At 52.5% G+C, this 15,840-nt stretch overlaps 1 protein-coding gene across 1 annotated transcript; it reads right to left on the bottom strand.

Moving 5' to 3' along the window:
• Positions 1 to 12,426: 12,426 nt before the first annotated feature.
• Positions 12,427 to 15,168, bottom strand: ID3 (inhibitor of DNA binding 3). The gene is made up of 3 exons (XM_085647651.1): positions 14,625 to 15,168; positions 14,047 to 14,138; positions 12,427 to 13,340 (listed from the first exon to the last, which is right to left on the bottom strand). The coding sequence occupies exons 1-2, from the start codon at positions 14,946 to 14,948 to the stop codon at positions 14,079 to 14,081; spliced, it is 384 nt and encodes a 127-aa protein (XP_085503777.1). The 5' UTR covers positions 14,949 to 15,168; the 3' UTR covers positions 12,427 to 13,340; positions 14,047 to 14,078.
• Between the last annotated feature and the right edge of the window lie 672 nt (positions 15,169 to 15,840).

The following is a 15,840-nucleotide window of genomic DNA, read 5'->3' as shown; positions in this document are numbered from 1 at the left end:
ACCTTCAGGGACCATTTTCATTGGGGGAACACGACTGGTAGGTGTAGCAGTGTGCGACCAATCTGATGTAACTTTATATTCAGGCTCCCTTGAGCCGGTGGAGTCGACGGACTCATGGTTACGCACCTGCGCGCTAAGAGAGGTACTAGACCTGATTATGTTTTTAGCAGCTTACACAGCAACCCCACTCTCATTTTCCTACTCCCTGCTGACGAGAGGCAACTACCTCGAAACACGTGTCCAGGGATGGCACACGCCACGCATACTTGCACGCACTCTTGAGCATAGGTGTATCCGCCGACGCTGACCTTCAGGGACCATTTTCATTGGGGGAACACGACTGGTAGGTGTAGCAGTGTGCGACCAATCTGATGTAACTTTATATTCAGGCTACCTTGAGCCGGTGGAGTCGACGGACTCATGGTTACGCACCTGCGCGCTAAGAGAGGTACTAGACCTGATTATGTTTTTAGCAGCTTACACAGCAACCCCACTCTCATTTTCCTACTCCCTGCTGACGAGAGGCAACTACCTCGAAACACGTGTCCAGGGATGGCACACGCCACGCATACTTGCACGCACTCTTGAGCATAGGTGTATCCGCCGACGCTGACCTTCAGGGACCATTTTCATTGGGGGAACACGACTGGTAGGTGTAGCAGTGTGCGACCAATCTGATGTAACTTTATATTCAGGCTCCCTTGAGCCGGTGGAGTCGACGGACTCATGGTTACGCACCTGCGCGCTAAGAGAGGTACTAGACCTGATTATGTTTTTAGCAGCTTACACAGCAACCCCACTCTCATTTTCCTACTCCCTGCTGACGAGAGGCAACTACCTCGAAACACGTGTCCAGGGATGGCACACGCCACGCATACTTGCACGCACTCTTGAGCATAGGTGTATCCGCCGACGCTGACCTTCAGGGACCATTTTCATTGGGGGAACACGACTGGTAGGTGTAGCAGTGTGCGACCAATCTGATGTAACTTTATATTCAGGCTCCCTTGAGCCGGTGGAGTCGACGGACTCATGGTTACGCACCTGCGCGCTAAGAGAGGTACTAGACCTGATTATGTTTTTAGCAGCTTACACAGCAACCCCACTCTCATTTTCCTACTCCCTGCTGACGAGAGGCAACTACCTCGAAACACGTGTCCAGGGATGGCACACGCCACGCATACTTGCACGCACTCTTGAGCATAGGTGTATCCGCCGACGCTGACCTTCAGGGACCATTTTCATTGGGGGAACACGACTGGTAGGTGTAGCAGTGTGCGACCAATCTGATGTAACTTTATATTCAGGCTCCCTTGAGCCGGTGGAGTCGACGGACTCATGGTTACGCACCTGCGCGCTAAGAGAGGTACTAGACCTGATTATGTTTTTAGCAGCTTACACAGCAACCCCACTCTCATTTTCCTACTCCCTGCTGACGAGAGGCAACTACCTCGAAACACGTGTCCAGGGATGGCACACGCCACGCATACTTGCACGCACTCTTGAGCATAGGTGTATCCGCCGACGCTGACCTTCAGGGACCATTTTCATTGGGGGAACACGACTGGTAGGTGTAGCAGTGTGCGACCAATCTGATGTAACTTTATATTCAGGCTCCCTTGAGCCGGTGGAGTCGACGGACTCATGGTTACGCACCTGCGCGCTAAGAGAGGTACTAGACCTGATTATGTTTTTATCAGCTTACACAGCAACCCCACTCTCATTTTCCTACTCCCTGCTGACGAGAGGCAACTACCTCGAAACACGTGTCCAGGGATGGCACACGCCACGCATACTTGCACGCACTCTTGAGCATAGGTGTATCCGCCGACGCTGACCTTCAGGGACCATTTTCATTGGGGGAACACGACTGGTAGGTGTAGCAGTGTGCGACCAATCTGATGTAACTTTATATTCAGGCTCCCTTGAGCCGGTGGAGTCGACGGACTCATGGTTACGCACCTGCGCGCTAAGAGAGGTACTAGACCTGATTATGTTTTTAGCAGCTTACACAGCAACCCCACTCTCATTTTCCTACTCCCTGCTGACGAGAGGCAACTACCTCGAAACACGTGTCCAGGGATGGCACACGCCACGCATACTTGCACGCACTCTTGAGCATAGGTGTATCCGCCGACGCTGACCTTCAGAGACCATTTTCATTGGGGGAACACGACTGGTAGGTGTAGCAGTGTGCGACCAATCTGATGTAACTTTATATTCAGGCTCCCTTGAGCCGGTGGAGTCGACGGACTCATAGTTACGCACCTGCGCGCTAAGAGAGGTACTAGACCTGATTATGTTTTTAGCAGCTTACACAGCAACCCCACTCTCATTTTCCTACTCCCTGCTGACGAGAGGCAACTACCTCGAAACACGTGTCCAGGGATGGCACACGCCACGCATACTTGCACGCACTCTTGAGCATAGGTGTATCCGCCGACGCTGACCTTCAGGGACCATTTTCATTGGGGGAACACGACTGGTAGGTGTAGCAGTGTGCGACCAATCTGATGTAACTTTATATTCAGGCTCCCTTGAGCCGGTGGAGTCGACGGACTCATGGTTACGCACCTGCGCGCTAAGAGAGGTACTAGACCTGATTATGTTTTTAGCAGCTTACACAGCAACCCCACTCTCATTTTCCTACTCCCTGCTGACGAGAGGCAACTACCTCGAAACACGTGTCCAGGGATGGCACACGCCACGCATACTTGCACGCACTCTTGAGCATAGGTGTATCCGCCGGCGCTGACCTTCAGGGACCATTTTCATTGGGGGAACACGACTGGTAGGTGTAGCAGTGTGCGACCAATCTGATGTAACTTTATATTCAGGCTCCCTTGAGCCGGTGTAGTCGACGGACTCATGGTTACGCACCTGCGCGCTAAGAGAGGTACTAGACCTGATTATGTTTTTAGCAGCTTACACAGCAACCCCACTCTCATTTTCCTACTCCCTGCTGACGAGAGGCAACTACCTCGAAACACGTGTCCAGGGATGGCACACGCCACGCATACTTGCACGCACTCTTGAGCATAGGTGTATCCGCCGACGCTGACCTTCAGGGACCATTTTCATTGGGGGAACACGACTGGTAGGTGTAGCAGTGTGCGACCAATCTGATGTAACTTTATATTCCGGCTCCCTTGAGCCGGTGGAGTCGACGGACTCATGGTTACGCACCTGCGCGCTAAGAGAGGTACTAGACCTGATTATGTTTTTAGCAGCTTACACAGCAACCCCACTCTCATTTTCCTACTCCCTGCTGACGAGAGGCAACTACCTCGAAACACGTGTCCAGGGATGGCACACGCCACGCACTCTTGAGCATAGGTGTATCCGCCGACGCTGACCTTCAGGGACCATTTTCATTGGGGGAACACGACTGGTAGGTGTAGCAGTGTGCGACCAATCTGATGTAACTTTATATTCAGGCTCCCTTGAGCCGGTGGAGTCGACGGACTCATGGTTACGCACCTGCGCGCTAAGAGAGGTACTAGACCTGATTATGTTTTTAGCAGCTTACACAGCAACCCCACTCTCATTTTCCTACTCCCTGCTGACGAGAGGCAACTACCTCGAAACACGTGTCCAGGGATGGCACACGCCACGCATACTTGCACGCACTCTTGAGCATAGGTGTATCCGCCGACGCTGACCTTCAGAGACCATTTTCATTGGGGGAACACGACTGGTAGGTGTAGCAGTGTGCGACCAATCTGATGTAACTTTATATTCAGGCTCCCTTGAGCCGGTGGAGTCGACGGACTCATAGTTACGCACCTGCGCGCTAAGAGAGGTACTAGACCTGATTATGTTTTTAGCAGCTTACACAGCAACCCCACTCTCATTTTCCTACTCCCTGCTGACGAGAGGCAACTACCTCGAAACACGTGTCCAGGGATGGCACACGCCACGCATACTTGCACGCACTCTTGAGCATAGGTGTATCCGCCGACGCTGACCTTCAGGGACCATTTTCATTGGGGGAACACGACTGGTAGGTGTAGCAGTGTGCGACCAATCTGATGTAACTTTATATTCAGGCTCCCTTGAGCCGGTGGAGTCGACGGACTCATGGTTACGCACCTGCGCGCTAAGAGAGGTACTAGACCTGATTATGTTTTTAGCAGCTTACACAGCAACCCCACTCTCATTTTCCTACTCCCTGCTGACGAGAGGCAACTACCTCGAAACACGTGTCCAGGGATGGCACACGCCACGCATACTTGCACGCACTCTTGAGCATAGGTGTATCCGCCGACGCTGACCTTCAGGGACCATTTTCATTGGGGGAACACGACTGGTAGGTGTAGCAGTGTGCGACCAATCTGATGTAACTTTATATTCAGGCTCCCTTGAGCCGGTGGAGTCGACGGACTCATGGTTACGCACCTGCGCGCTAAGAGAGGTACTAGACCTGATTATGTTTTTAGCAGCTTACACAGCAACCCCACTCTCATTTTCCTACTCCCTGCTGACGAGAGGCAACTACCTCGAAACACGTGTCCAGGGATGGCACACGCCACGCATACTTGCACGCACTCTTGAGCATAGGTGTATCCGCCGACGCTGACCTTCAGGGACCATTTTCATTGGGGGAACACGACTGGTAGGTGTAGCAGTGTGCGACCAATCTGATGTAACTTTATATTCAGGCTCCCTTGAGCCGGTGGAGTCGACGGACTCATGGTTACGCACCTGCGCGCTAAGAGAGGTACTAGACCTGATTATGTTTTTATCAGCTTACACAGCAACCCCACTCTCATTTTCCTACTCCCTGCTGACGAGAGGCAACTACCTCGAAACACGTGTCCAGGGATGGCACACGCCACGCATACTTGCACGCACTCTTGAGCATAGGTGTATCCGCCGACGCTGACCTTCAGGGACCATTTTCATTGGGGGAACACGACTGGTAGGTGTAGCAGTGTGCGACCAATCTGATGTAACTTTATATTCAGGCTCCCTTGAGCCGGTGGAGTCGACGGACTCATGGTTACGCACCTGCGCGCTAAGAGAGGTACTAGACCTGATTATGTTTTTAGCAGCTTACACAGCAACCCCACTCTCATTTTCCTACTCCCTGCTGACGAGAGGCAACTACCTCGAAACACGTGTCCAGGGATGGCACACGCCACGCATACTTGCACGCACTCTTGAGCATAGGTGTATCCGCCGACGCTGACCTTCAGAGACCATTTTCATTGGGGGAACACGACTGGTAGGTGTAGCAGTGTGCGACCAATCTGATGTAACTTTATATTCAGGCTCCCTTGAGCCGGTGGAGTCGACGGACTCATAGTTACGCACCTGCGCGCTAAGAGAGGTACTAGACCTGATTATGTTTTTAGCAGCTTACACAGCAACCCCACTCTCATTTTCCTACTCCCTGCTGACGAGAGGCAACTACCTCGAAACACGTGTCCAGGGATGGCACACGCCACGCATACTTGCACGCACTCTTGAGCATAGGTGTATCCGCCGACGCTGACCTTCAGGGACCATTTTCATTGGGGGAACACGACTGGTAGGTGTAGCAGTGTGCGACCAATCTGATGTAACTTTATATTCAGGCTCCCTTGAGCCGGTGGAGTCGACGGACTCATGGTTACGCACCTGCGCGCTAAGAGAGGTACTAGACCTGATTATGTTTTTAGCAGCTTACACAGCAACCCCACTCTCATTTTCCTACTCCCTGCTGACGAGAGGCAACTACCTCGAAACACGTGTCCAGGGATGGCACACGCCACGCATACTTGCACGCACTCTTGAGCATAGGTGTATCCGCCGGCGCTGACCTTCAGGGACCATTTTCATTGGGGGAACACGACTGGTAGGTGTAGCAGTGTGCGACCAATCTGATGTAACTTTATATTCAGGCTCCCTTGAGCCGGTGTAGTCGACGGACTCATGGTTACGCACCTGCGCGCTAAGAGAGGTACTAGACCTGATTATGTTTTTAGCAGCTTACACAGCAACCCCACTCTCATTTTCCTACTCCCTGCTGACGAGAGGCAACTACCTCGAAACACGTGTCCAGGGATGGCACACGCCACGCATACTTGCACGCACTCTTGAGCATAGGTGTATCCGCCGACGCTGACCTTCAGGGACCATTTTCATTGGGGGAACACGACTGGTAGGTGTAGCAGTGTGCGACCAATCTGATGTAACTTTATATTCAGGCTCCCTTGAGCCGGTGGAGTCGACGGACTCATGGTTACGCACCTGCGCGCTAAGAGAGGTACTAGACCTGATTATGTTTTTAGCAGCTTACACAGCAACCCCACTCTCATTTTCCTACTCCCTGCTGACGAGAGGCAACTACCTCGAAACACGTGTCCAGGGATGGCACACGCCACGCATACTTGCACGCACTCTTGAGCATAGGTGTATCCGCCGGCGCTGACCTTCAGGGACCATTTTCATTGGGGGAACACGACTGGTAGGTGTAGCAGTGTGCGACCAATCTGATGTAACTTTATATTCAGGCTCCCTTGAGCCGGTGTAGTCGACGGACTCATGGTTACGCACCTGCGCGCTAAGAGAGGTACTAGACCTGATTATGTTTTTAGCAGCTTACACAGCAACCCCACTCTCATTTTCCTACTCCCTGCTGACGAGAGGCAACTACCTCGAAACACGTGTCCAGGGATGGCACACGCCACGCATACTTGCACGCACTCTTGAGCATAGGTGTATCCGCCGACGCTGACCTTCAGGGACCATTTTCATTGGGGGAACACGACTGGTAGGTGTAGCAGTGTGCGACCAATCTGATGTAACTTTATATTCAGGCTCCCTTGAGCCGGTGGAGTCGACGGACTCATGGTTACGCACCTGCGCGCTAAGAGAGGTACTAGACCTGATTATGTTTTTAGCAGCTTACACAGCAACCCCACTCTCATTTTCCTACTCCCTGCTGACGAGAGGCAACTACCTCGAAACACGTGTCCAGGGATGGCACACGCCACGCATACTTGCACGCACTCTTGAGCATAGGTGTATCCGCCGGCGCTGACCTTCAGGGACCATTTTCATTGGGGGAACACGACTGGTAGGTGTAGCAGTGTGCGACCAATCTGATGTAACTTTATATTCAGGCTCCCTTGAGCCGGTGTAGTCGACGGACTCATGGTTACGCACCTGCGCGCTAAGAGAGGTACTAGACCTGATTATGTTTTTAGCAGCTTACACAGCAACCCCACTCTCATTTTCCTACTCCCTGCTGACGAGAGGCAACTACCTCGAAACACGTGTCCAGGGATGGCACACGCCACGCATACTTGCACGCACTCTTGAGCATAGGTGTATCCGCCGACGCTGACCTTCAGGGACCATTTTCATTGGGGGAACACGACTGGTAGGTGTAGCAGTGTGCGACCAATCTGATGAGACCACTGGCTCACCACCAACCGGCTTAAACTCAACGCAAATAAAACTGATTTTCTTCTGATCTCTCCACCCAAACCCAATCCAGACATCCAGGAATGGATCAAGACCATCTCAGCACTAAACTGCCCTAATACCATTGTTGGCTCGGCGAAATCCCTTGGAATAACCCTGGATGGCAGCCTGAACATGCGTGAACATATAAACTCGATGGACCAAACGGCTAGATTCCACCTCAGTTACCTAAGAATCCTAAAACCCTTCCTCGATGTGTCCGACCTTAAAACAGCAGTACAGGCACTGGTCATCTCCAGATTAGAATATGGATGCTATACTCTTGCAGGGCTACCCAAGAAATCTCTGGCCCCACTGAAAGCCTGCCTCAACACCGCCACCAGACTACTAACCAGCTCCAAAAAATTAGACCACATCTCTCCCCACCACAAAGCGCTGAACTGGCTTTCCCTAGAGGCCAGAATCCAATTTAAACTGGCCTGCATTACTCACAAAGCTCTTTATAACAACTCCCCTTCATTTCTCGCACAAAAACTCGTGATATCAGGAGGACACAGAAACTCCCGATCTGCCAAAGACCTACTGCTGCAACCTGCACGCTTCCGGAAGAAAAAAACCTACTATCGGGCCTTGAGGACATGGAACTCTCTCCCACCCGCCATCAGAAGACTTCCGTCCTTGGCACACTTTAAGAAGGAGACCAAAACCTTCTTAATGTGTAAATACCTCACCTAATGAACACGTTACATTATTACCTTTCCATGGACGATACCTATTCCTACGCTCCTGGGCATCCCCCCCCCCCCAAGAGTGAGACTATATGCCTTCCTGTACAATGTATCTACCTGTTTTGACTTCTTCCCACATGTAGCCGGGACTTCTGTTTTGACTTCTTCCCACATGTAGCCGGGACTTTAGACTACGTGTTTTTCTTGCATCATGTATCCCCTATTTTACCCAATTGTTCCCTCCCTTCCCGTCACTTTGTACATCACCAGTATTACTGTAAAGCTCTCTGATACCCTCACGGGCCTGGTTTGCGCTCTATAAAACTATAAAATAAAATAATAAATTAGATTACGTGTTTTGGCAGTGCGGGAGGGGCGACATGCCACCGCCACGATCCTGTACCGCCAAAACTCGCAGCTGCCTGCCCGCCAGATTACAAGTATGTTTGTGATCTGGTGGGCGGTGTGGCGGTCCTGCGGTGGTGCAGTTTAAAGGCTCATAGTGCACCTTAAGCTGCACAGCCGCTGGACCGCCAGGGCATGTTCCTGCACAGGAAGGAATGCACCCTGGCGTGAATTCCTTCCCGTGCAGAAACTGGGCATGCAAAACTACATGGGGTGCCCCCATGCACACGGGCAAGAGGGTTTCTTTTCTCTCTGCCAGCAGTGTCATGGAGGAAGAACATCTATGAGACTGCTGGCGGTGAGGAAAGTCGTAATATGCTTGGTGGTGCCTCAGGGCACCACCAAGCATATTGCGGCCCTCAGACTGCTGCGCAACTGCCAGGGATCTCTGGTGGTTGTGGTGGAGCAATGGCTGTCTGACTACCCTAGTCTGGCGGGGTGTGGACTGTCAGGCTCATAATCAGGCCCTTATTCCAGAGAAGATAAGAAATGTTCCCAGTCCCACTGACAACATCCAGAAATCACCTCACCATTAATACATCTATGGAAGAAGAGTGGGTGGAAGCACCATACCAGGTAGTGGATCGATATGTCTTTAGTTCAGGTATACGTGTTGGGTGCTGGTTTGTAGGGATGAAGCATCGGGTATCATCGGGGCCCCACAATAGGGAACACTCCCCTGACCTGCACCACAGCACACCTGGGAGTGCCGGGCACAGACAAGGTCAGTGCACCCCGTCACAATGAATGTGCTGCTACTGGCACAGCTGCGAACCCGCGCCTGCCCCGAGGGCAGTGCGTTAGTGAAAGACGAGACTGCCCATTTGACGCAGCTAGAACGCCTTGTATTGTGTGGGTGGCAACAAAACCTGCACATGAAATGGGAGCAGAGGGTGGGTTCGAGGAGTGACTGTGGGAACAATCAATGAGTGCACCTCTGTCGCCGCTTCCAAGTAGAGCCCTTGGGACGCACTGACTGACACCTTTATGGCACACTGCGTTAACTCCCGACAGCTTCTTTGCCGCTCCACCCTCATCTGGAATACAGCGGATGGGACAGAATGCGGTTAGGTTACTTGCATGTTTTAAAGGACGCCTCACTTGTTTACATCTGCACCTTAGCATCCTTAAGCGTAGACCGGGTGACTATTACTAGCACCTTTAGATCAGCACGCCTCTGAGGGACAGGCTGGGTGCCCATTACTACCACCTTTAGATCAGCACGCCTCTGAGGGACAGGCTGGGTGCCTATTACTAGCACCTTTAGATTAGCACGCCTCTGAGGGACAGGCTGGGTGCCTATTACTAGCACCTTTAGATTAGCACGCCTCTGAGGGACAGGCTGGGTGCCTCTACACCAGCACCTTTAGATCAACACGCATCCGAGGGACAGGCTGGGAGCCTGCCACTCCTTTTTGGTTTGTGTCTGGTAAGGTCGGTCTACCCGGGTCCCACATACACCAATGCTTTCGTGCCTGGAAGGGACAGTGAAACCCGTGTCTAATGTCCCGTGCCTGAGATGGTCAAGCTCGGGACCTGGGGTCCTCATATCTGTGAGACAGCATGCCGGGGGGGCACGAGACTGACCCGGTGATTGTATAGCCCAGGGCATGAGCCCCTGTGCTCAAGGACATGTCGCTTGGAGGGAGGCACGTGGCCCTGGAACCCGTGATTCCGCATGTCTTTTGAGCTCATGCATGCCAGGGACCGCGTTTGCCCGTCTTCTCATGCCTCTGGGGCCCTGGTGTCAGCACCTATGGGGTTCGATGCCCAGGCTAAGAGGGAGAAGGTGGGACAATGAAGCTTGGCCACGTGCAATAGTGACGCGCACTACCACCGCGGGGCAGGTGCACCCTGCTGTTTGGAGGGCATACTGACGAGGCCCTATGATTTGCTGGGTTAGGCTGGCGATGCCAGAGGGAGGGGGCAGCTAAAAGACCATAGTGAGGAGGTTAGCTCCGGTTATATAGGACAGCCCCATCTCTTCAACGGTGCTGGCGGTCCCTCTCGAGGGGATGGGTAAGAAGGCATGGTTGTCGCAGTACTCTCACCTGGCAGCGATAATGGCTAGTCGGGAAATACGTCGAATGAACCACCCTCTGATCCACGCATAGCTGTGCCACCCCAGGACACATGGGGCCCATTCATAGTTGTGCCACTCCAGGAACATGGGGGCCCATGCACAGATGTGCCAGCCCAGAACACATGAGGTCCATGCATAGCTGTGCCAAACCAGGACACAGGGGAGGGTGGGGGGGGGGGGGGGGGTGTCCGCCAGTCCTGCCATGCACAGATGTACCACCCCGGGACACATGGGGCAAATTCATAGCTGTGCCACTCCAGGACACATGGGGCCGATGCCACCCCAGGACACATGGGGCCCACGCACAATGTGCCAACCCAGAACACATGAGGTCCATGCATAGCTGTGCCAAACCATGACACACGGAAGGGGGGGGGGGGCAGTCCACCAGTGCTGCCATGCACAGATGTACCACCCCAGGACACATGGGGCCCATGCAGATGTACCACTCCAGGACAAAATGGGTCCATGCATAGCTGTTGCCACCCCAGGACACATGGGGCCGATGCACAGATGCCACCCGAGGACACATGGGGGGGGGGGGGGGTCATGATTAGCTGTGCCACCCCCAGGTCCATAGTTGTGCCACTCCAGGATACATGAGGCCCGTGCACAGACGTGCCACTCCAGTATACATGGGGCTCATGCACTATGTGCCAACCCAGGACACATAAGGTCCATGCATAGCTGTGCCTAACCAGGGGGGGGGGGGGGGGGGGGGGATACCAGTCCTGCCATGCACAGATGTGCCACCCCAGGACACGGCGGTCATTATTAGCTGTGCCACCCCAGGACACACGGGGTCTATAAACGCCCGTTCACAGGACGGGCTCCGCTCCAAGAGTTGCAAAAAAAATTGAACATTCGAGCCAAGTAGCTCACAGGCCCCCCACCGAGAGGACCATTAAGGGCGGTATCGTAAAATGGAGTGTAAATGAAGGAAAGAAATACGACGCCCTCCGCCCCGCACCTGGACACTCAATACACACTGGTGGAACACGACGTGTCTAAGAGTGCAGTCACTGGCGGGGTTACCATTTAATAGTTTTACCCCACTGGTCCAAATCAAATATAAAGGCTGCTCGATTTAAAAAGCAAGCACTTCCCAAGAGTTACTAATCTGTCAAAAGGTTCAGTTATCGAGCAACGGAGATTGTGAGGCGAGCACCGTTTATTTATTGCATTTTTGGTGACCAACATTCACGCAAGCGTTTGCCATGTTCAAATTGCATAGATTTGACTTCATACGTCAACTACCACACACATCAGCCAATTAGGTGTATTTAGGCACCATGCACGTGTGGACGCACCTCGTGCAGATCGGGGGTTTGTCACGTAGTACAAGTGGTCATGGCAGGATGGGTCTTATTAGTGTAAAAAGGATCGGCCTGCGATTGGCAAACACGACTCATTCTGACACTGTGGATCATGACGTCACTCCTTCTCAACAAGGCACGGGTATTACTAGGGCAATACGTGCGACTCGTGTTCCGGAGGCTTGGAAGGGACTGACGTCTTGGCGGTGAACCACTTCAGGGAGTAAACATGGATGTGGTTTAGCGGAGTAAACAGTCTTGCAGGACAGGCGTATCGCCAGGCTCGGCTCGTTGTTTGTATGCGGGCTATGATCTAGAAAAAAAGATTCTAAACCTGCGTTTTAGTAGCACACATTTCCCAAGTTTGCTCCCCCTGGAGGTTTTTACCATACGCCGTATAGACCCGCCATATAACATTCTGTTCCTTAAAAACCACCCCACCCCCTAAAATGGTTTTAGTCATTAAATCACCGACACAGTATTGTAGAAAATTCATTTTTTATTACATAGAACATTTTTCAACTTTTATAAAAAGTCTATAGAAGCAGTACACCGCAGAAGTTCACACCCCTGCTACAAAGGTACATTTCTAACAACTCGCAGAGTTCAATAAACACATGGGGGCAAAATGCCCCAAACTTTGATATTTTGTTCAAAAATCACCTCGACTTCCCTGGGAAGAAAATATCCCACGGGCAAACAAGGTATTCAGCTTAATATACAACAGTCTGCACTTCGGGTACAAAAATAAAGCTTAATTGTGTGCCCCCTTCACGGCGCCCCACGTGTGGTAGGAGGCAGGTTGAGGGGCATTGGTGGTCCCGTGTGCCGAGCGCAGCGTCCGTTTCGTTGTAGTCCGATGCCCGTCCCTGGGCAAATAAATGCAATATTCGAGGTCTGCTCTCGGAAGCCAAAGCAACTAACAACTGGCCACAGACTGGAGGCCAGCCAGTTATTGGGGAGGGGGCGTCAGGGAAGATTACACAAGGCACGATGCTGCCTGTAATAGGAACAGTGGTATCAGTGAGGGAGAATTAAGGCACGTTGATATGCAGCAGACGGTGAAGTGTACAAAGGTTGTTTTTCATTAAGTTGAGCAATTTATAGAATTGAGGAAAAAATGCTGGTCGTTGTGGACGAATAGAAGGCACAGTTCGAGGAGCAGTGGGCACTATGGTTAAAGTTTTGTCGGTAAGGCACGCTCGTGTACAGTCCGGTCCAGATGTTCGGGGGGGGGGGGGGGCTGGCCTTGTCCCCAGGTGGCTCCGTATCTTGTCACTCTGAACCCTCGAGGGGGGCGCGCTGTCCACGCTGCGTTCTGTTCCATTCAGGAATTGGAGGGGGCGTCTCCACGGCCCCCACCCTGCTCGGCGCCGCCAGCTCCACACCTGCAGACTGAAAGGAAGAGAGTTGTGAGGATGAGGGCAGATGACAGGAGGGCCGCAGACAGCCTGGCGCCAGTCAACCCCTCCCCGCCACCCTTTGATAAGCAGCAGGCCCGCCTCATTGGCGCAGCGCTAGGGCCGCCCTAACTCCTTACAGATGGGGTTACAGCCTCACTGGCGCCAGCCTGGCTGCGCCGAGAGGAAAAAAACACAACTCTCGGGGCCGGGCCAGCCAGCTGCACACAGCGCCCTGGCCACAATAACAGGGGCCGTTTGTGGGTGGGAGGGGAGGGGCAGGAGGCTTCTGACTGGAGGCGCTACAGCTGCGTTAGTGTATGCATGTGTCTTGTGACAACGGGCTGCCAGTATCTAACCCGTTTACAGCAACATGCAGTTTTCAAAACTACCATGATGGGTGAAAATTGCAGTTTATTACCACACAACTTTAATATATGTGTCTGCACCTTATTTAGTGAGGGCGGTTTTAGTGCGAACAGTAATCTACCAGAATAATTTCTACATGGTATCTAGAAATGTTAACGGGTAGGGGAGTATTACAACTCACACGTGTGTTTGCGCGCAACAAGTGTGCATCTGTTATGTCATTAAAGGGTCAAGAACTACATACATATGTTCAAACCTCACAGGACTTTCACAGCCGAGGAATTGGGGGGGGGGGGAAAGAGGCGGGTGAACTGGCATGGGTCTGGGCTCACCTTTATTTGCAATTGGACACGGCTGGTCCCAGTTAGTGGCACATACTGCGTTCCTCCTGCGTCGCCGTCAGACCAGGGGCGAAGTCACTAGTCTGTGAAGAGAAACATTGTACGTTAGGACTACACATGTACTTAACAACTTAAACACCGTATCTGAACACGTTACCACTACCCTGCCAGGCTGACACGACTCCCACGTGCCTTTACTATGCGCTGGTTGTATACAAGGCTGACCCACATAATAGGACAATTGTTAAAGTAAAACATTTTGTTTAAGTATTGGGTCACAGTTATAACATCTGGAATACCCTTACGAAGGACCTTATTGGAGTTTCGAAAAATAAACTTGACTATAGTGATTACAGGTAGCCTTCAATATAAACCTGGTAGTAACCTAGACATTACTACATTACCCCGAGTTTAAAGACATCGGTACAACAATCCGAGGCACACATTTAGAAACCGATACAGACCACCATATTCCTTTCACCACATTCACACCTGTAGGTATATTCACACCCGCGCGCGCCACACACTCGGTGATCGTACACATCCATTCAGAGAAGACCGACACCCACCTTAAGCGCGAGGAGGGCTTCCTCGGACCCCTGTTCGGGCTCGTCCTTGGCCTCTTCGTCCAGTACTATTTGGAGATCAAAGATGTAGTCGATGACATGTTGAAGGATTTCCACCTGGCTGAGTTGCGAGCCTTGGGGAATGCCGGGGACCAGTTCCCGCAGTTTGGAGTAGCAGTCGCTCATGGTGTAGAGAAGGCTCATGGGCTCCTCCAGTGGGCCCCCCTTGGCCCCACTGCCCCGGGCGATGGCCAGACTCTGCTCCGACAGGCAGCAGACCGCCTCGTAACAGGTGCGCATGGAACGCACTGGGCTGATGGCCTTCATGGCGAAGATTTCTCAAGGAGGGAGCCGGTAAAGTATAAACGTGGGCGACCCTGGACGGGCTGGCTCCAGAGACGACCTCGAACCCGGAAGGTGAGCGAAGAGTTTGAGAGCGCGAAAAAACCAACTGGTTAGTAGAGAAACCTGGACTTGGTCAAAACAGCGATGAACCCAAGATATTTGCAGTCGGCTGAAAAGTAACTCGCGGTAGCGGAGAGCTGTCAGTGGGAGCCAGGCTGCCTGTTATATAGCAGCAGCTAGAAGCATGGTCCCGCCCCCGGCCTCCCGCAGACCACGCCCCCTCTCCAGCTGACAGCCAACTGGGGCCAGGAAACTATTGTAAGCAACTGGTTCAATGGGGAAAACAGATTCTCAACTGGCGAGGGGTGACAGGCTCGTCAGCAGATCAAAGCACCCCTAGGGCACCCCCCAGTGCAGGCATCTTTTTACCCTGCCGGGGCAGAAAGAAGCCGCCAGCGATGAAACAATGTATGGCAATGTGTGTTTCTCGTGGGACTCTGTGCGCGGCACTTAACGTGTTACAGGACTGCGGCTACATTTTTACAAGTGGAGGTTGGGGACAGAAAACACCTTGCCACCCCCTCTCTTTTGCAAGTTTTACAGAAAACACCTTGCTCCCCCCCTCCCCGCGCACCACTCTCTTCCGAATTTTCATCTAAAGTAACTGGTAAATAAATGGGGGCACCCTTTTATTCCACTGACTACCTACATATGACCACTTGTCTTGCTGCCTTTAAAAAGCTCAAATCCCTCCAATTACCTGATCCGCAACTTGTAGTCACCTGTGACGCCCCTTGTCCCCTAGTCGAACCGCATAGCAGCATCACAGCACGCCGCTGCAGGCAGTAACAAGCAGCCAGCCTTTCGTTGCCAC

The sequence above is a fragment of the Triturus cristatus genome, chromosome 3_2 (assembly GCF_964204655.1).
Source record: "Triturus cristatus chromosome 3_2, aTriCri1.1, whole genome shotgun sequence".
NCBI lineage: Eukaryota > Metazoa > Chordata > Amphibia > Caudata > Salamandridae > Triturus > Triturus cristatus.
Note: the sequence above shows the minus strand (reverse complement) of the source record. Positions and strands in the feature narration are given on the sequence as shown.